This window comes from Lepisma saccharinum, chromosome 6 (assembly GCF_977018435.1).
Source record: "Lepisma saccharinum chromosome 6, izLepSacc3.1, whole genome shotgun sequence".
In the NCBI taxonomy this organism is placed as follows: Eukaryota; Metazoa; Arthropoda; class Insecta; order Zygentoma; family Lepismatidae; genus Lepisma; species Lepisma saccharinum.
The window spans coordinates 51,378,322-51,400,192 of NC_139234.1; the positions used below are offsets into that span (position 1 = coordinate 51,378,322).

General features: G+C 39.8%; 1 protein-coding gene across 16 annotated transcripts in view; it reads left to right on the forward strand.

Annotated features, from left to right (window-relative positions):
- Positions 1-21,871, forward strand: part of Dys (Dystrophin) — a 1,073,030-nt gene that overhangs the window by 993,435 nt on the left and 57,724 nt on the right. For all 16 annotated transcript variants that reach the window (XM_083123868.1, XM_083123876.1, XM_083123873.1 and 13 more), the window contains 2 exons: positions 5,689-5,812; positions 14,739-14,905. In XM_083123868.1, the coding sequence (XP_082979994.1) occupies positions 5,689-5,812; positions 14,739-14,905 (291 nt within the window). The remainder of the gene's footprint in view (positions 1-5,688; positions 5,813-14,738; positions 14,906-21,871) is intronic.

Consider the following 21,871-nt stretch of genomic DNA (forward strand, 5'->3'; position numbering starts at 1 on the left):
TTTCTGATTTCCCTGCATATAATATTATTTATATTTAAGTTAAATGCACATTAGCGTTGTAAAAGTTATGGGATTGTAAATTGTTGTACAGTGGCGTATTTACAATTTTATTTCGGCGTCTGTTAGGTTTGTTTGGGGCAAATTTATATATCTCTAGTCTGGAAACTACACGATTGTGTGTACTGCACCTTAAGACATGTTCATAATATAACAATTTAAAAGATAACGTTTTTTTTAATGGCCTCCTGATGGGATAGTGGTAACGTCGTCGCTTAGTAATCAAGGAGATCCGGGATCGAGGAACACAGTGGTTCAGACCCCCCTTTAAACTCTGTTTCCAGTCCCGATAAACCTATCTGTGTATAAAGTAGACTTAAAAAAAAAATTAAGTCAAAAGTTATGATAATCATGGTTTTGCTTCCGGGCATTTTGAGAGAAATTCAATTGCATCACCCAGAATACATACATACATACTTCTACATAAACAAAATATATTTTATGTGCACATTCATAAATGTGCTATGTCTCTGCAACTTGACACTCTGTACTGGACCAGATTTCTCTCACTGCAGGTACAATTATTCTGTGTTGATCGCTGTGCTTAATGCAAGTGGCATGTTAATGACGAATTGTAAATAGATAGCTTGATTGAATGTTTCTGTGCGAGGGACAAAGACTGGTAGTACACGCATGCTTGCTTGTGTGTGTGTGTTTGCGGACGTACCAGTCGTAAAGAAACCCTCTTGTGGTACATATTCGATCCGCGGCTGTGAAAATGCCACGCTGGCATTTGATGCACGCACAAATCACGGGGATCCCCCCTCGCAGATATTAACGACTTGGACTGTATTTTGGAACGGGCGTCCGCATTTTATAGATTCCAGCCAAAGTACAGCTGGTGCGGTTGTAGAGATGTCCCTCGATATCACTTTCACGATCGTGGCGCCTCTAGCAGTGGTGATGTTCCCAGCAAGGAATTTTCCCAGGAACGGGGAATTTTCTGGCCGAAAATTACAGCATAGAGAAAAAAGGAGAAACATCTAAAAGTGTGCAAGAAACTGGGAAATTTAGACGTCGTGCATTAATGCACTGTACCAGTGCTTATTTCTGACTCACGTTGCTTCTGTTAACGCCTGAAGTATCATACAGGGTGTCTGCACCGAAATGCCCTAATTTTATTTTGTTCCCAATTCCACGGGAATCAAGATAATGGAATGTTATTAACACACATAAGTCTTGGGATGTTGCTTGTACAAACCTCATACTCCTAAGACTTATGTGTGTTAATAACATTCCCTTATCTTTATTGCTGTGGAATTGGGAACAAAATTAAATTGGGGCATTTCGGTGTAGACACCCTGTATATCTTTCAATCTGAACTCAGCTGATTTTAATGAAAAGTGTAAGAACTTTTAAGTTACAAATGTAATTAAGTGAAGATTCAACGTAAAGCGAATTTTCTAAATTTAATGTCTAGCAAAAAGGAAATAATTAAGAACATAGTACGAGATTTATGCATAAAAGCGTTCACAAAGGCCTAATTTCAAGTTAAATTTGCCTCCACGCCCCCTAAAAATCGTACGTACATCCACTTAGATCGAAATATCGGGATAAACCCTCAATAGGTTTTTTTTATTATTATTTGTTTGTGAAAGGGAATTTTAAGGACAAAAGGGATTTTTTGTATACGACAGGGAAATTTCCCTCTTGCCCAGGAACATCACTAGCGGCGTACTGTTTTCGTTCCAGATTTTGGAATTCATGCCGTATTCGCCTGTTGATGTAATTGCTATTTTAACTGCAGTTGAGTTACTTCGACGTTCTCTGTCTCTCTGTCTCTCTCTCTCTCTCTCGCTTATATTCCTCGCCTTTCTCAACTTCATGAACGGTTCTTCTTTTTAACTGCCGTTTCCCCCATAACGGTTTTGCCTGTCCTCCGCTTATGATCTTGAAGTTGCTGGTAATATTAATTAAAATCTCAACGAGGCAGAATATGGCGCGCAGTTCCTTCTCAGAGAACCTCAATCCATTCAGGGTTTTAATAAAGACTTGGCTGTCGGGAGGTGGCGGGCCAAAAGCCTCCCAGAGTAAAGTTGCTTTCTTGCTTATCTTCCGCTTCCAACTGTGAAAAGAAGGTAGAAGGAAATAAGGAATGGAGATCATAGCCTGTCCTCTTTCTCCCATCCCCCGTAGAGGCTTTTCGCCACGTGGTGTATAAGCCTCTCTTGGGTTTGAAGTTGCTGCGAAATTTCATCGGCATGCCCTTGCACGTCCTTTGCACAGTCTGATGTGCCCTTAAACATGAACTTTCACATAAAGGGCGATAATTTTATCGTGTGCAAGTCTTAAATTTAACAAGTGTATCATAGGCGTCGACATTGGGGGTTGGGAAGGCTGCATCTGCCCCCCCCCCCCCCGTCTGTACCCTTTTCCCTCTCCAATATTCACTGTTTATTAGGAATTGTATTTTCAATGGATAGAGAGAAATATTGGTGTATATCAAAGCTTTTTTTCCCCTCTAAATCTGTTGTTCATTAGATCTCTGTAAGGTTACACATACGAAAGATTTGATTTGATTTAATTTTTGTTGTTTAGCGTCCCCTTTCTGCCACTTTTGACTGATCGCAGCGATGAAGATGAGTGATGATATGATGACATTGATGAAGGTACACTCACAAAGAACACACATGCCTAGATCGGGATTCGAACCCGGGACCCCTGGCTTCGTAGCACGATGTGTCAACCACTCTGCCCCGAAGGTCGGTTCCACATACGAAAGTTTGATCATAATAGAATTGCACATGAATCAGGCTATGCCAACTAAATAGATTTCCCTCTAGAAAACTTGTTTTTAAATCGTATTTTATATCACCTGCTTTTATATTGTTAGTATACGAATATATGAATAATATTTTCTCAATTTGTTTCTCAATATATGCATGGCACAAAAGCACACGTGTATCTCCGGAGCGTGGTGTTGATCACAAGACCTCCAAAAATGACAGTGTCCACTCTTATCCCTTCACGGTGTGTTGCAAAATGAAAAAAAAAAAAGCCATGTAAAGCCAGCACCTCACACTGTGGCCACCCATGCTGCATTCAAGTAGCATTATATTGAAGAACGTTGATAAATCAGATTTAAGCAGCTCTTCTATATGTTCTTTGTGTAAAGCACGCACATTAACAGTTGCCTTTATTTTATATTGTAAAAAATATTTAAAATACTTCTCTGAATGTTAGTGACACTCACTTGCGATTAAGAGGGTGGACAGTTGCTCTCACCCCCCCCCCCCCGCATTATAACCTTTTAATGCTCCATTTTGCCACCCAATCGCCGATACTGGTTCTTTATATTTCTGTTTTTACACACACTCGTCTTCAGGTGAACAAATTTATTTTGTCGGTGGTGCGGTTCGAGCGTACGACAGACCTGTGATCTTACTACAAATCCAGTGCGCTAACCAACTACTCAACGACACCCCCACCTGTCCATTACGAATGTACAAAGGATACTGTCCTATTAGCATTGGTGAGAAGAAGACGTGCTCTCTCCAAACCTAGTTGTAGAAGCATTAGACAATGAATAGGTCCAATCAACATTGCATGCAAATCTTTAAAATATACGTATTTGACACAAGCACCGAGCCTCCCTCCGGAGGTCAGCCACGGAAACTATTGCAGCCACTAGGGAAAAATTAACTTCGTTGTCGCATCAAAACGTTTCTTGCTTAATTCTTCTGCGTGCTCGTTCTTTCGTTGTCGCCTGTCTTCAAGCTCCAGCGTGTGCTTCTGCAGATAAGAAGCACTCTCGCTCCGCCACTGCTTACTTTCGAATGCTTAACCGCGGCGTCACTAATTAAAAGCCCTGGTGCCTGGCGTTTCCCCCAGAGACAACCTATCACGGGAGAAGTGAGAGACGCAGCATCCCATCTGGAGCTGCCATTCACCGAGTCTGTTGAGCAGCACTGTGTTCCAGAGGGTAAACTTGGAGAAAGATGATTTTATGCCCTGTCTGTGGCATGGTTTCCAGATTGTACAGATCTTGAGGTGCGTTTGCTCTCGTAAGAAGAAACTAGCAACAGTTCTAGACGCTACGCACGCAGAAGTAATAATAAATTCTAGGATATTTTTTTCACTTCGAAGAATAAAAGCTATCCAACTGTCTGAACTTTTGAAGTACACTTGTGTTCCGCGAAGATAAAAATCCACGAAACGTTTTAGCCATTTTTTCTCTAGGGGAAAATTTATGAGAGTTCTAAACACTGCAAAAAAAATCTCTACACTTATTTGTCAGTTGGACAGTGTCTCTGGCCGGGCGCAGCTCGTGGATTATTTTCCTGAAAAATATTCATTTTGAGCAAATATACCTTCTCAGCCAATAATTTGGTAAAGGGGGGAGACTTAAAAGGTCTTTACGAAAAACTTTGTCTGGGAAGCTGATAAGAAGGTGTTAGGATGTATGGATGACTCACTGAACTAAACTGTTTCATACAGCACTAGATTATAAGCAGTCACGTATCTAGAAATGTTTCGGGGGGGGGAGTCCGAACCAAGTAGCTGAAACTAATAATAATATTGGTTAAACTAAAATAATTATAATATTAAATGAATTATAATAGTATTAATTAAAATATTAAAATTAATTAATATTATATTTTTATTACATGAATAGGTAAAAGGACTGTATAAGAATTGTGATACAACAGCACGTATTCATTATCTAGCTTACGTGTAGTTAAGGTAAAAAAAACTCTGTCCTAGCAAGGAAATTAATGTCAAATAGATAAAGAATTGAATATTTATTGCATATAAAAGAACATGTTAGATCCAGTTGACGAAAAGTAAAGTTCCTGGTGATATTTTATGAATGTTACGTTCTGTGTAGTAATAAATCTTGCATAAATCTTCTTTGAAACTTGCCTTCCAATAAGTTTGGAGGAAATAAATAACCCTCGATTAAACAATAAGTATATTTTCATTATTTAATTTGTTATCTTATTATTTTAATTATTTAACTTTAGTTATTTTATTATTTTAATTATTTAATTTTTGAACTTTGTAAAACTTTCCGGGGGGTCCGGAATAAGGAATAAAATCAATTGTAAACTATACCTACAAGCAAGAAAGGACTAATCAGAACTGGGCCTACAGTTCTTAAATGAAAAATCGCAACCAATGAAATGTGCACACGTTAGAAATCGAACCTGGATTTGTTCAAATTTGGGATGAGTCACTTTCTCTCTATGTTACTTGCCCAAACAGCAACGACTGCACTCCATAGAATTATGTAACCTAAGCACAGTCCACCCCTCGTTTCTCAGCATCATTTATTATGAAGAACTTAAAATACTAACAAACTTGAGACATTGACAGGATAGGTTACGTCTTCGTTTCTTGTCCAAGATCGCGAAATTCTTTTACTTTCGTATACATGAAGTTCTTCTACATTTGAGGGAAATTTTATTTAGAAATCTTAGCGAAAAATTGCGAAAAGGCAAAGACCAAGTTCATTGTTCATTCCCAAAGTGAACATCGAACATTATTGTGGGTTCGCTTCTCATAATGTATTCAATATTTAAACTTTTCTGTATTCGTAATTGTTTGTAATTACTCTTAATGATGCTTGTAATGCTATTTTCATACTTATTTTTAATATTATTAATTCTTTCACTTTTTTTATATAACCAGGATGACCATCGAGCATTTAGAAGGCAGCTGGAAGACAAGAGGCCGGTTGTGGAAAACAACTTGTTAAGCGGTCGTCAATATATTGCTAACGAACCCCCTCTCTCCGATACTAGCGACAGCGAAGGTAAGTAGAATTACATTCTTGTTTGAAGATCTTAAAGACTGTATGTCCTGACCCCTGTATTATGTTATGATATTGAATTTAGCTTTTTTATCAACAGTCGAAGTATTACAATTCAATTTTTTTCAATCTTATTTTTACCAATGGTACAGTTTGTTTACAAATATACGTGGTATATATGGTTTTTTCTAAGAAAACGTATGCGTCTTCTGGGTAATTCGGTCTCTTTCTGGTGACGCTTATAATTTTTATGTACTAGTTAGCAGGATTCCAAACATAGCTATTCATGGAAATAAACAGAACATTCGCAAAGGAGGTATTAATTTAGATGTTTAGTAACAGGATAGGAAAACATTTCCAAAATAAATAACTTACATAAACAATATACTAACACATTACATATCCACTTTTCAAAATAATCTAAGTACTTAATAACACTCAAAGAACCAATAAAATTCAACCAAATTAGGGGACAGTTAAGACACATTGATTTAAGACACTAACATACTGCAAATGGAGAGATGTGGGTACTATTGAATTCATATTTATTTAAATCCTTCTTGTTTTAAAATGGCAGGAACTATTGTACGAATTGTGATTGAAATTTAAGGTACACTATATAAGTAGAATTCGTATTAAGATTGATGTTAAAGTTACAGAAATAAAAGTACATTATCGTAAACAATCACAGATAATTTAGAAATGAGTTTTATTTCGTGCGACAACACTGCTATAGTTGTATAATTGATTTTGTACTCAAATAATTTTAATCATAATTGAAAGGGTAGTGAAGAACATGTAATATCGCGTTTAGCAAATAATTTGAAAAGTTTTAGTCAATTAGTTTTACCTAATGTTAAAAGAAATGTATTGACCGTATTACGGCATGATGTTCAATTTAGCTTTGTTATGAACAAGTTTCTTTATTGTACATATTTTGTGTAAAGATACACGCAGAATTCAGAATATGCCATTTAACACAAATATGCATAATCCTTTTGATTCCATTATAGTATTAAGTGCAAAAACTGCTAATAATGTATTTCTTGTTTATCAAAATAAGTTTGCACTGGGTCAAATTATGCCGAGAAATGCTTCAAGGGATAATTTTTCTGTTGCTATTCCGTGTGATGCAATCATTTGAAGAGATCGGCACGATCATTTCAAAACAAACCAAAATTACACGTTTGCCTGTGCATCAGCTTCGGATTGTATGTTTATGTACATGTTGTTCATTTATGTGCTCCCGCGTATGCAAATGGAAGAGCTCTCGCCTTAGTGCGAACTGTCTCGGGATGGATTCCAAGAAAAGCTCCAAAATTTCAGTGTTGGCCCATCGTGAGAACAATTGTGTCACTACTTGAAAAGAAGTAGCGGGCTCTGGTACCAAAAGCCAAAACAACGGCGATGGGATATCGCACTGACCACACGTCACCCAATGAAAATGTCGCTTTGCAGGCCCTTGAACTCAAGAGGGCTGTTGCATCACAGTTTAGTTCTTCTTAATCTACTACAGTGGTTCTCAAACTGTGGTACGCGTACACCCAGAGGTACATGAACAACTTGAAGGGAGGCACGCGATCAGCTCGGAAGAGAAATGTTGAGAATAAACACACAACATTTTTACTGCAGATGTGTAGCATACGAGGGTCACTATTTATATTTTGAGCCTTGGCAACACTGATTGAAGTTAGGCGCGATTTGACGTACTTCAAATGCTTTGTCAATAGCTTCATTTGTGTTGTTTATGTTGCCTTGGAGATTGCGCGACAACAATAAAATGGAATTAACTCGTGAACATTTTCGTGCGATGATTTTTTACGATTTTCGACGTGGATTATCAAGACAAGAGTGCATCGATCAACTTACTTCCACATTTGGCGATGAAGCCCCATACTTTGCCACTGTGAAACGCTGGTATAACGAATTTAATCGTGGCCGCCATTCGCTCACCGACGAGATTCGCGAAGGTCGTCCAAAAGCAGTTGTTGTTCAAGAAAACATTGATGCTGTGCAAAACCTAATACTGCAAGATCGTCATGTAACATACTGTGAGATTGAGGCAACCATAGGCATTAGTTCCACCAGCATATATAAAATATTACATGATCATTTAGCTGTGAGAAAGGTATGTTCTCGTTGGATCCCACACAATTTGACAAGAACTCAAAAAGACGGTCGCGTCAATTGGTGCAAACAAATGCTCAATAAATACAATCGTGGTGATTGAAAAGACGTATATAAGATTGTAACAGGTGACGAATCATGGATATATGCATATGAGCCGGAACGTAAACAGGAGTCGACTGTATGGGTGTTTCAAGATGAACCCAATCCAACAAAAGTTGTTCGCGCTCGAAGCACATCGAAACAAATGGTCGCCTGTTTTTTCGGGAAAACTGGTCATGTGGCAACTGTGCCTTTAGGAACGTAGAACGGTCAACTCTGAATGGTACACAACAATTTGTTTGCCAGAGGTGTTCGGTCAAATACGGAAAACAAACAAACGCCGTCGGATCATTCTTCATCAAGACAATGCCAGCTGTCACACATCTCGTCTAACAACTGACTTTATGAACAGTCAAAAAATCGAATTGATGGGTCATCCGCCGTACAGTCCTGATTTGGCACCCAATGACTTCTTCTTGTTCCCGAATGTCAAGAATAAATTGCGTGGACAACGATTTTCGTCGGCGGAAGACGCCGTTGATGCGTTCAAAAACCATATTATGGAGGTGTCTCAAGAAGATTGGAAAAACTGCTTTGACAAATGGTTCGAACGAATGCAAAAGTGTATTGACCATAAAGGAGAATACTTCGAAAAACAATAAAGCAGTTTTCAATGCCAAATTCCTGTTTTTTCATTGTTAGGCTCAAAATATAAATAGTGACCCTCGTACATGTGTTTCACATTTTTATTGGGCCTCCCCGATGGCGCGCGGAGTGGTAGCGTCGTCGCCTTGTATTCGAGGGGTCCCGGGTTCGATACCCGGTGGAGGCACATAGTTATTCGGATCCCACTTTAAACTGTAGGTCCAGTCCCGATTAGCCTTACTGTGCATAAAGTGGACTTAAAACACCAACTCAATCAATCACATTTTTTTTTGAACACATCATCCCAAGTGTGGCCGAGATCAAGAATATGTAGAGCTCTATTCCTACATCACCCCATATAACTTCATGGCATGTGTTCACATGCACAGGGATACCTTTACCTTAACTAATCATAAAGATTGTCAACGTAGGAACACCTAATAAAAAAATAAACTAAGGAGTCTAATGTTTATTTATTTACCAGCTTTCCACATACAACCCTAATCTACCACTCTACTGTAGATAGACACCTCCAACATATCAAAAGCGCCCGCCAATCAGACAGCCAAAAAAATCCCCCAAAACCCACTATTCGGAGGAAACCTATGGTAGACGTTTAGTTACGACAATGAGAAAAAAGTTTGAGAACTGCTGATCTACTACATTCAGCAATGTTAAATGAACTTCATTCGTTTAATTAGCATGCAAAGTTGAGGATTAAACATTTACGTAATACTATGCTAAATAATCATAAAGTTTATGAAGAGGTTTTCTCCGGATATCAACCAGGGGATTTTCGGATAAGCTTTCGAGAGCTAGCTTCACTCTCATCATCAGGGATTGAAGTGAAGATGAGAGTGACGTCAGCTCTTGGGAGTGTATCCGGAAACACCTGGTTGACATCCCGAGAAAAGCTCTTCAGCATTCGCCGCCAGGAAAGCTTCAAGAATCATAAAGTTGTTTGGAAACTCGTGGAAAACCCATAGCATTTGGTTCGTAAAAATGAGTGGATATCCTAACCGGGATCCCTCGTTTCCACGGCGCTAGTTTTACGCACGGGAAATCTAAGAATGCTGGCCAAGTTGAAACGATCGTGTCATATCGCATGCACCGTTAGTGTGATCTTGTATTGTACCCCATTCTAGAATCACGCTCAGTCATCTAGGCGAATATCGTTAATGGCTACAACCGGGTACAGGTAGGTCCCCCAGCTGCCAGAGAGAGCACATTAATTACCTACGTAGCAGCAACGGGAGTCGAATGGAAAATTTTCGGTTGAAATTTATTTATGACCATGGTGTCAAGGTCGACCTCGAATTTAGACACCCGAGAATAATTTCGCGTTTTCCTCTCCGAGGCTGTACCGACTCCCGTGTCAACCCGGGTCCTCAGATCGATCTGAACTAACTACTCAACCTCTCTTCCCCGCTTCCCTCCCCCTATCTCCCCCTTCCTGCATTCTCCGTGTTGGGTGAAATTAATCCATGAGCTGCGTTGCCAGATCATCTGTGTTAAATAATGTGTCGTCTGGGACGTTTTGAGTGGGGTCTTATTCTAGTTGAGGGGAGTACGTTACATAACACCCCCTCCCCCCCCTTTGAAGGCGGAATGGTGCGTTTGCGTTTTGTTTCTCGCTGCACGAGAGCCAGGTCGAGGTGCGAATGCGATAATCCGCTCGACACGGGTGCTGTGCGTGGCGGTATAGCTTGTTAGGATATCGAGATTCGGTTCATCGAGTCGTTCAGTTGTCTGTAACGACTTGTGTAAGTACCGGGTGGTCAGAATGAAGTTACCTTACTCAAAGCCCTCTGTGGCCCGTTCGAAGCATCGGATTGCGGTGAAACTTGGTATAGAGGCTATATACTTGAAATTTTCGCTATCAGGTCGAAATGTGGCGCTGAAATAACCAGAAATCGGACACCCAAAACTTCATATTTAGTTCATGTCAGAACAGAAGTGTTCAATATGCGCTCCGTCAACGTGAGTAAAGCGTAAGACAACGGATCAATGATTCAACAGCAGGATGTTGTTTACTGTCATTAAATCGCCATATTTCCACCTGATGGTGAAAATTTAAACTGTTTTTTTTTTCGTCAGCATTCGCTTCCCAATGGTGTCCACAGCCTCTACACCAAGCTTCACCCCGTTGCTTTAATTATGACCACCTAGTACAAAAGTTTGTTTTGAGTCCACATGATGTGCAGAGAGAATCTAATCGAGACGTGCTTGATCTGCGTGCGCATTTATCCACCACCGGAGATTCATTCCTTGCAAGTTACCGGATTCAGTCGTGAATAAATGTGTCACATAGAGCTACATGTGTGAATAGGCACACCATTTTGGAGGATAAATTACCGTGGAGAAGTATATCCTCAATCGATCTGTAAATATTGGTAGCTTGATTTGTTTAAAAAACCACCGATAATTATTTCGCATCATATTATTTATTATTATTATTATTTCTCCATCTTTCCACTAGACTTCCTGGTTTCGGGGATTCCATAAGAAACTGAGAATCGAAGAATCGTGGGTTCGAATCCCGTTTATTGTAAATATGTTGCTTGGCGCTGGCTTGTCTGTAACTTCTTATGAATTCTTATTCATTCATATTCATCATCACTCAACGAAATATAAAAAAACCTAAAGCACACTATTCTCTCTCTCTCTCTCTCTCTCTCTCTCTCTCTCTCTCTCTCCCCCTCTCTCTCTCTCTCTGTGTGTGTGTGTGTTTGTGTGTGTTACATTATTTCTTTCGATATCTCCTTATCTCTCACTGTTTCATTCTATCTTTATCTCTCAATCAATCAATCTCTCAATTTTCCCCATTTTTATCTCGTACTCTTGTCCTTTCTCCACATTGTCTCTCTCTCTAAGCCTGTCTGCTTCTCTCGCTCTCTCTTTTCCCTCGCTGGGTCTTCTTTTCCCCACTATCGTGGATATCCGATATTGAAATCATCTCTCTTTTTCCTTCTATTTGTGTAACTTCTAGTTTTTCCCACCAGGCGGCAGCACTACGAAGGTGTCGGTTGGTTTTCCTGCTACTGGGAGTAATTGGTCCGCCTCAAGACACTTTCCCTTCGAAAGGCGAAAGCGCAGCTGCCTCTAAGACGAGAAAAGAACAAGATATCGGGTATCGGAAGCGCGAGGAAAGGATAAGATAAGATATCGAGCTGTGGACAGGAGGATTGATTTTTCTGCAGCTTTGGGACGAAAGAGGCCAGATACTCGCTTCGGCAGGTATTAAGACGATTCGTCTTCAATCTACGTTGTCCTTTATACAATATTGTTTCGTTGTCGTTTGCTGCTTTCCGATCGCGTTCTGCAAGTTCTCAACGTCTTAGAAACTAATTTTAATCCTAGTTTATCCGTGCAGTACAAGAAACTTACTTACCTGAGGGGGGGGGGGGCTCAGAGGCACACACATTTTTTTGTCACTAAAATTAAAAATAACAGTTTGTTATTGAATCTCTGCTTCCCTTGTTGTTTATATAGGTGCAGTTATATAATAGTTACAAAAATTACCATCATCAATAAAAAATAATAACAAATCTTTGCTTGACTGTCACATATTTTATCATCCATTAAACGTAAAAAATAAGACATGAATGTGTATGTACTTGGAGTTGTATAGTAATTATAATAATTACAAAAATTACCAACCAATTTTACACTGTTGTAGACATGAGTGTCATGTCGGGAACACTCACACTAGAGGGGTGGGGGGGGGTTGATAGGCCCACCACGTGAATTTTGCCCCTATGTACGTTACCTTTATGGTTTTTTGAACAAAAGAAATTCAGAAGCATTGGGAACACCCTAGAAAACAATGTAATTTATTTTCAACTTTTATTAAAATATTCACATTTGAGAATCCCCCCTCTCCCTACGGATAAGGTAGGGTAATGTGGTTTGTCTCGGAAAATATTACCTATATTTTAAAAAAGAATCCACCTGCATTGAATTATTTGTCCCGACTAACAAGCTTGGTGATTTCACTTACGTGGAAGCCCTCCCTTTTGTGATACATAATTCATGAGATTTAGTGAACGTCAGCATCCGAGCCAAATCTGCGAATCGTCAACCGCGCACTGAAAATATGAAAAATTACATGGCTGATGGTCCGAGCTGTAGGGAGGGTGCACAAGGTTATTCCATTTGAACTTTAATATCGTGTTGTGGAACTCTTTTATCGGGCATCAGCAGAATCATCATACCGCGTTGATATGCCGAAGCGTTCTTTGCTGTGCAGGTGCGCACAACAGTTGGCATTCCACAGTAACTTGCCTCTCAACTATGCTGAAAGGTCCGTGGATCAAACCCAAACCAGTCAGCTGACTCACCCTTGCACGTTCAACACGTAGGAATCCCTAACATTTTCAAGTATCAGATATGGAGAGGAGGGGGGCTAATCTTTGAAGATTCGAACATCAGATCTTAATGGATTGGTAATTATTTTGATACGCGATCCAGTGTTAGAAATTTCAATATCGGATTTGAGATGCGGGTATCATATCAATGGTAACTTGGGGATACGTTTACAGTTTTGGAATCTAAATGTTACACATTAGTCGCCAAATAGCACCGAAAGATTGTCTTGAATGTGTGGTTTTCTTGAATTCACAATCTAAGCTGTCGCGGGAATAGAAAACAACAACTAAAAAATGAACATGGCTGCGCTGGTGGAGAATTCCCAACCAATAAACCTCTTTCTTTCCCCTTCCTACCTTCTCTCCCCACGCAGAGAATACGGGGCAAAATCTCTCCCAGGAATTTCCTAGGAGCATTCGGAAGCACTGTGTAATAAACCTTCTTCGCGGGGGAGAAAAAAATAAATATTAGAAGAAAATACTTACGCATCATTTCGAATGTAGGTCACATCTCTTATACCCCGCGACACAATTCCTCACCCGGGGTATATATATATATATATACACACGGACCTCCGGGCGTCTCCACGAACCATACAGCGGGTCGCAAGTAATAATTTCGAAGAGCAGTAACATTCTTATATAACGACCCCCTGCGTCTTTCGAACGGCGCAACGGAAGGGGGAGAATAGGGAGATCCGAGCTCAACCTCTGCATGTCGTCTCCGTACGAAGAATAAAAATGCGAATTGAATATTTTCTGTGCTCCGGCGTTTCCAAGAGTAATTCTAGAAATACTTTGAACGTAAACCGAGCAGATTCCGTTTTTCGCGGATGCGTAATAACAAGGGAGATATATCTTCTTTCTTTTATTGTGGCATTCAAAGACGGAGTTCGAGGTTTATTGTTGAAATGACTCCTTATCCGTTGGCCCTGTCGAGTTTAAATGCACCGTGCCTCTGCAGTAATCGATATTCATCGTTTTAATATTGCGATTGTAAGGTTGCATATTTTCAACTGGCGCCATCACTTGGAAATGGGGATTTCCAGCTTCCACGCTGTGATCGGAGTGTGCACATCCGATACGATGAGAAACTTTAATTTAGTTATCAGCACATGGTTTCAGAAAACTACTCCATACTTTCTATATTTGTCATCACTGTTTTCATTAGCTAGGGTTAGAACCCGCACATTACTTCTCGCGGCACTTTTTGTCAAGTCTTTCAAGAGCTATCTTCACTCTTCTGCATTAAAAGTTGACTAGGATAATCATTTGCAAGTGATTCCTAGTATCGTGTAGATGCTTTGTGGTGCTAACTTCACTCTTCTGCGTTAGAGGTTGAAGATTCTGATTTAGAAGTGATTCCTTATATTCAACCTTTCTAGCTAGAGCTATCATCATCAGCAGAAATTAACCAAGTTCAAACACACAGCCTCTGACAATAGTCTTAGCTTTCAATTACCTTTACGTTATTTTGCCTTACTAGTGAATTAATTTCCAGCGAACGTGCACTCAACCAGAACATTTCTGGGCTTTAGCTTTTGTGAGCTGATCTTTACTACGCATTTGCTTGCGTTATCAGTCTCCGTAAATTTGGAAATACATTAATAGGATTTACAACCAAGTGGTTACTGTAAAAATGGTAATATTCACAAAGCTGTCAATATTTTATGAATAACTATGATTATTTTAAATGATTTATCTTATGAACGGTTATGTAATGTTTCATTATATTGTTGCTGTTGCAGCTGGCCGTGAACTTGATGGAGACTCTCGGGGATACCGCAGCGCCGAAGAACAAGCCAGAGAGCTGACCAGGAGCATTCGCAGAGAGGTCAACAAGCTGTCGGAGAAATGGAACGCCCTCATCGACCGCTCTGATCAGTGGCAGCGGAAGCTGGATGATACCTTAGCGGTAAGTAGAAACAGATAAATATATTTTCCGAACGTCGTTGTGAATTCTTACACCATGTACGTATTTTGTACTGATACTCAGTGCGGAAAACAGTGTACGAATTGAAGGGGTGAGGTCTTGGTATTTTCGGATATTATACTCAGTTTTTTTTTCAAGTGTCTTACATCTTGGAGAAAATTTCTCACCATGATGTTCCAAGATTGGACAATTGCATATGTTCAGAATTCCTTCCAGGCCAGGAGCGTATATTCCAGGCTAGTTAGGCTATCTGCGAAGCCTGAAGCCTAGAAAGTAAAATACTGAAGAAAAATCGATTAGAAACTGTGAATTAACCTGAATTCAAAAAGACGATAATGGCGCTTCTGAAGTTTGCAATCTGAATTCTTAGGAGTTGGCAACCTGAATTTTTATAAGTTTGTAACCTGACTACCGTTGGGATGGCAACGTGGCTTTCGTGAAGACGTCAAGAAATGCCTAGTCTTCTCCCTTCCTCCATAGCCATCACAGTGAGCTAGTCAAGGTCTTAGTAATATTACACCCTATTATCATTTTGTTAAAAATAGCAATTACCAAATATTTAATTGTGTAACCCTCCATCTCTAGAAGGCAACTATGTAATATCCAAATTTACAGTTCCAGCCTCTCAGAAAGAAAATCCTGCGTACGCTAGTAATTCGAACCCTGGATACCGTAGCGCACTACGCTAGCCACGACTCCGCAACGAAGGCCGACGAATGTAACAGCGGGAATGAATCAAGGACGGGGGAAGGTTGCCCAAAATGAGCGCCATCTTACTGATTAGGAACGTTTAGGAATAATGGGAAAATTTGTGATTTTGATGGACAGAGAAAGAAAATTCTGAATCAACTTCAGGAATTGTCACAGTGAATGATTTCTCTAATATGAGGGTTAAATTAGTAGCAAATTTTATTCCGCAGTTCAATGCCATTAAAAAATAAACTATCGTGTACCTTGTCGAATTGGCGTGCTAACGATGAAAGGTGGTTAAGGATTCAACCCTCCATAAAATACACTCAATATGTAGGAGGAATAAAACAGCATAGATAGTGGTAATATTTTAATGAAAAAAAGTTCCTTTTTGTTGAAAAATTGCATAATATAAGCTTTAAGAGTTGGAAACCTGATTTCTTAGGAGTTTGCAACCTCACTGCCGTTAGCATGGGAATGTGACGTACTTCAAGACGCCGAGAACGAGCAAAACGACGTTTATGGAAGCCTTGTCCTCTCCCACCATATCCTAGTACCATGTGTCATAGTGAAATAGCCCAGACCTTGAACTCAAGATATAGGAGTATGTGAGTGTGTGTGGGGAAGGTGGAGTAGTAAAGCCCGTGTCCAAAAAGCCCTTCGTCGAATCGTAGGCGCTCCCGTACAATTGAGATATGCTTCCTTAGTTACTCCTTGAGAATGCCGAATGGGATGGTAACTTAAACGAAGACCACCGATGCTTTCTCCCATGGAACGGCATGGCTGTGACTAGCCTTACGGTACAAGTAAGTGATCGTAAATCATCTAAATTGTGGCTGAAGATAATCAGAAATATCAACCAGGTTTGCAGTAATGATGATTACGTTCTAATTTTATAGTTCGTTATGATCAGCGGATGATACTGCACACATTTTGAAAGTTCTAATTTTCCAAATTAAAATGCAGAAACTGTCATACAGTATATGCAAATTTATAGCACAATACACTGCACTGGTTTCCATATTTAGGTGGGAATCACCAGTTTTGGAATATTTACATAATGGCAGACAATGAACCTTAGCCGGGTGCGTATATGATGTGAATTATTTACAGAACACTCTGGTGGCAAGAGGGAAAATTAATTAAATGGAGAGAGGATTATTCCTGCCAACCACGTGCTAAGGAAGGCGCAGTTTTCAGGCTTGAGGTTGTGTTGTCAGTGTTGCCTACCGAGAAAGTCGGGTTAGCTCGAAATTTCACTTTCTGCGATAATTTTCTTTGGTTGTTGTAAGGATTGTGATCCGAGCCGGTGAGCAATATTCCTCCACCAGGAATCTAACTATGGACCCGTTGGGTACAAGCGAAAGCGTAGGCCAATACACATTCGAGGAGGCGTTGGTTATACAAAAAAAAATTGAAGTTCTACTAATTGGAATTATTGTCTTGAAGTTGGATACACTAATATGATAGGTCTACAAAGAGATTTATATCACACGAACGTCATGACATGATACTGAGCATGGAGGTACTGCGACAATCTCGTCACGACCTTCTAAAAAATTGAGATGGGAACAAGACCAGACCATTCGAAACGTGACCAAGTTTAGAATTTAGTAAATTAGAATGCAGACTAGCCCTGCATGAAAATTTCACCAAAAACAAAATTGATTTACTATGCGCGTTATTCGGACATTATTTATAATAGATTATGTGTGTTGTGTAATATTTGTTTTTAGTTTGTTTTATAAGTATTATTTTTATACTTCTGTATCTATTATTTCGATAGTCAAGACTCCTATCAAGACGAGACTAAGACTTAGATATCGACACAAACATATTCTCCACTCCTTCCCCAAGATGCTATTAGCTACATTCATTCCACAGCAAATACCCTAAAAAAGAAAAAAAGGGGAGTCCTTTTATCAACAGTTAACATATCCCTGCAACGTTATGCAACCTGTTAATTCATTCTGTGGCCTGGGCTGCATACGCTCAAGGATACTATAGTGGATTCATGTCCGAAGTGTGCTATTCTGTATATTTTCCTATCGGAACTCTAACCGCGTACTCTCTGTGGTTATTTCAGTTACTATACTCTGTCAACCGTAAGAATGGAGCAAATGTAATCAGAGGTTCGCGACTTGCGAGAAATCTTATTGATTGTCCGATCGCAGCTGCTGCGCCGGAATGTCGCTTGAGGGAATAGTCCGTATGATGAAGAGCCATGGATACTGTGGTGTAGTTGTGGGACTTTATTTTATGACTTACATACCTCAGTATAATGGTATGTCTGTGGATAAGTTGCATTTAGAAGTAACCAATAAGAAAGCAACAGATCACGTGCTCTTGTATGCATTGTCTTCGTTCTTACTGTGGACTTTGGTATGTTATTTATACCAAACTGGGAAGTGGAAACGTGCAGTTCGCAACACTGGTTGCTGTGTACCTGGCTATTATCGCCCCCTTCCTCCCTGTTTGCAGGTATGTCCCGTTGGGTCATAACTGCCGGGGCACAGGTAACGAAACAGCGTTGCCACATTTCTGGGTGCGTGTTTTGTGGGTGAGAATTAAGCCATCGGGCCCAAGAATGCGTTGCGGTGTCATTCAATGTCCATTGCGTGAAATTAGGTGCGTAAACGCACTGAAGAGTGTCTCTCAGGTGTGAAATGTTGGGAACGCCACAGACTTTATGGGATTCAGAAGTAAGGCATTGTTTAAGATTAGCAGGATGCAAGGTAACATTGAAATGCTTTTTGAGTATTTTTTTAATCCATACAATAGCTAATCAGGACTGGACCTACAGTTTAAAGATGGATCCGAACCATTATGTGCTTCCTTCTTCACTGCGGACTCCAGTACACAGAACCAGGGTGGTTGGTTTTGAAATGTGCCTGGGCCATCATTCTCCTAATATTCTTGCAAAGGCAATTTGGTATTGGACTGTTGTGAGCTGGATGGTAGTTTTTAGATGCTGAAACGATTTACCTACGTTTTACTTCTGATAGAGTAAAACTAGAAATAGAATCATGTCAAAAGAACTTGATTGATTGATTTGGTTTCCAGTGATGAATTCAGGGGGTAAATCCCCTCCGGAAATAGAAAAATCTTCCCCCTCCCAAATATTTAATAACCTGCCAAAGCATTCGACCAAAGCTAAAAATTTGTCAGCCATGTTCACTTTGGCTTTTTCATTCACTTTAATCTAACGTAGAACATGCTTTTTCTGTTTTTTTCTTAATAATATGCACTGATTTATTTTTATTTGTAATTTGAAAAATGGAAATAGTGAACCAATTTAAATATCGTCCGTTTTGATAACTGCTAACTATCATGTAATTATAATTCCTTTTTATTCAAACTCAATAGTTGGCAAATGTAGAGCGGTAGGACTGATGTAATGTGAGATTCTATTGTTGTAACGAATTTTAACTCCTTGAAGACATTTTAACGGTTTTTCTGTCAACGATTGGCTCTTGAATGGCAGTGACAAGCTAGTCTTATCGAAATGTACAAATCACTTAATGTAATTAATTATTAATGATAAGATACAATTTTAAAATATCAGTATTGTTTTTAATATTATTATAATTCGAGCCCCCTTTCGTGAAATTTATTTCCTCCCCCCCGAAGAAAAGTGGCTGGATTCAACACTGTTCACTTTGCTTTTCGGCCACTTTTGGCTAATCGCGAAGATGAGGATGAGTGATCATATAATGAAATTGAGGAAGGGACACTCACGAAGAACACCCATGTCCAGACCGGGATTCGAACCTTCGACCCCTGGCGTCGTAGCGCGCAGTGATAACCACTCCGCCACGGAGGCCGGCCTAGAGGAACTTGAAACCTTCATACTTCCTGGGAGATGGGCGGAGATGAATCAGAGTGGCCAAGAAAAACTCATAATAGAATCATCGTCACTGACACAGGGGCAAAAGAATTAAGAACTAGTTAATTGCCACATCAGCGTATTAAGATCCCCCCCCCTTTCCCCCAATGGTACTTGGAAGTCGCGAGTTCATTGGCCCATGGGTGTGGATTGGGTGGAGCTGGTTATAATGGCTGCTCTGGACATTTTGTTTCTAACAATGCTTCGTTTCGTAGGCCTGGGACGCGTGGGTTGTTCAAACTTTCTAGAACAGTGATGCGAACAAATTTAAATGGAGGTTAGTAGTCTTTCATTTCATTGCCTAAGTTTTATGGCCGTTGTGTTCCTAGTGTGGGTTTTGTTACTTTTTACACCCATACTTTTTTATATCGTTCCAATTTTTGTAAAGTTTCGTTTCTTATTATTGTTCTTCGTTCTCTCTTGTTTGAATACATGGTATGATGCTAGTCTAGTTTTTAATCTACATATTTAGCGGTTTTAGTTAATGAGCGCACACCAGCAATATGTAAGTTGTTGCAGATACCGTAATCAGTGAAAATGTTACACTCCTTTCCTTTCACGTTTAATCCTTTTTGTGGGTTATTCTCTTCGTGTTCAATCCTTTCCGTTCCGCCTGATTCTTCCTACCTGTTCCTTTTAGTACTTAATTTTTTTCTATAGATTATTCATTTCTTACTTATCTCCTTTCCGATTGTTCTATATTTGTTAAATTATTTTCGTGCGTAATTCTTTCCACGATTGTTCGGTTTGTGCTTTGTTCTTTCCTCGATTGTTCCGTTTTTCATGAATTCATTCCCCGATTGTTCAGTTTTTGATTAATTGATTCCCCAAATTGTTCCTTTTTTGATTAATTCATTCCCCGATTGTTGCGTTTTTCATTAATTAATTCGCCGATTGTTTATTTTTTCATTAATTCATTCCCCAATTGTTGGTTTTTCATTAATTAATTCCCCAATTGTTCCTTATTTTATTAATTCATTCCCCGATTGTTGCGTTTTTATTAATGAATTTCCTTTTTGTTGCCCTTTTTCTCAATCCTCTTCGTTACTTATTTCTTTGGTGGTTAGTTCTTTTCGTGCGTTATTCCTTTCCTGCTCAGTCCATTCTCTTATTATTCCTCTTCTGAATTATTTCTTCCGTGCTCGATTCTTTCGGTGATTATTCAGTTCTTCCTTAATAAATTTCTTTGTTTTTCCCTACTTCGAGCACTCCTTTACAGACAAGGGCCATAAGTGCCACAATTGTTCTTTAATGCCCTGACATTATAATCTGTCCTACAAACCCATTTCTAGTTGTTGGAGTTTAGAGTTCGATTCCTGAATGCGAGCATATGGTCTTTGTTAGTGTATTTTGAACTTATTTTCACATTTCCACGCCCGTTGTCATCCTCAATAGCGTCTTATTGAATCCCGTACAATTTACTTCACTTTTCCACTTCGAGATTTATCGCAACGATGAAGGTGGACCAAGATTATTGTTGTTTAGGATTTAGTTTATTTTACTTCGCTTTTCTGCCACTTTTGGCTATTAGCGAAGATGATGATGAGCGGTGATATGATGAAATTGATGAAGGACACTCACAAAGAGCACTCATGCACACGCCGGAATTCGAACCCGGGACCCCTGAAGTCGTAGCGCGCTGTGCTAACCATTCTGCCAAGGTGGACCAAGAACCTTTTCTCTAATGCTCCAACCATCGTCTTTAAACTGTAATGACGTAATAAGAGAAGTAACCGAGTGGCATGGAAATTGGCTTTTTAATAGGTTTTCGCAACCTCCCACATATGGCATCGCGCATACCGCAATACGTCAGAAGGAAACCCCCTTTGACAACCTTATGAGGCCCAAACGTGTACAATGCCTGACCTGAAAGGACGGTGCAAAAAGGAAAGTATTGTAGAAGAAGAAAAGAATGAATCGGCTGAATACAGTGAAGAAGGCGTGCCAGAAAACGTGTCAGCTGTCTCCCCCTCCCTCCCCCCGCCACACTTTCAAGCCGATACATAACATGTTTGGTTCCCCCGGCCTCCCAACATGTATGCTTATCACGTAACATAGGAACCTTTTAATCTGAAGTCCCAGCCTGTCGGAGACACATTCTCCACGAATGGAAGCGTTGCAAATGTACATTAACGTTCGGAAACTGCATGTTGGGCTTATTTACCATATTGCGTTACGTTACATGACCTCCCCGTTATACATTTCCCAATTATACCAGAGATTTGAGGATATATATCGACATGTGATGGCCATACGTGCTGATATCGCTAGAAACGCAAGCTGTAACGGGACCACCTCACGGGAGCGGCATTCAAAAAGGGCTGTAAAGCGAAGTTGAGAAGTTAAAAGGGGCGGATCTGGCAGTGTGATGG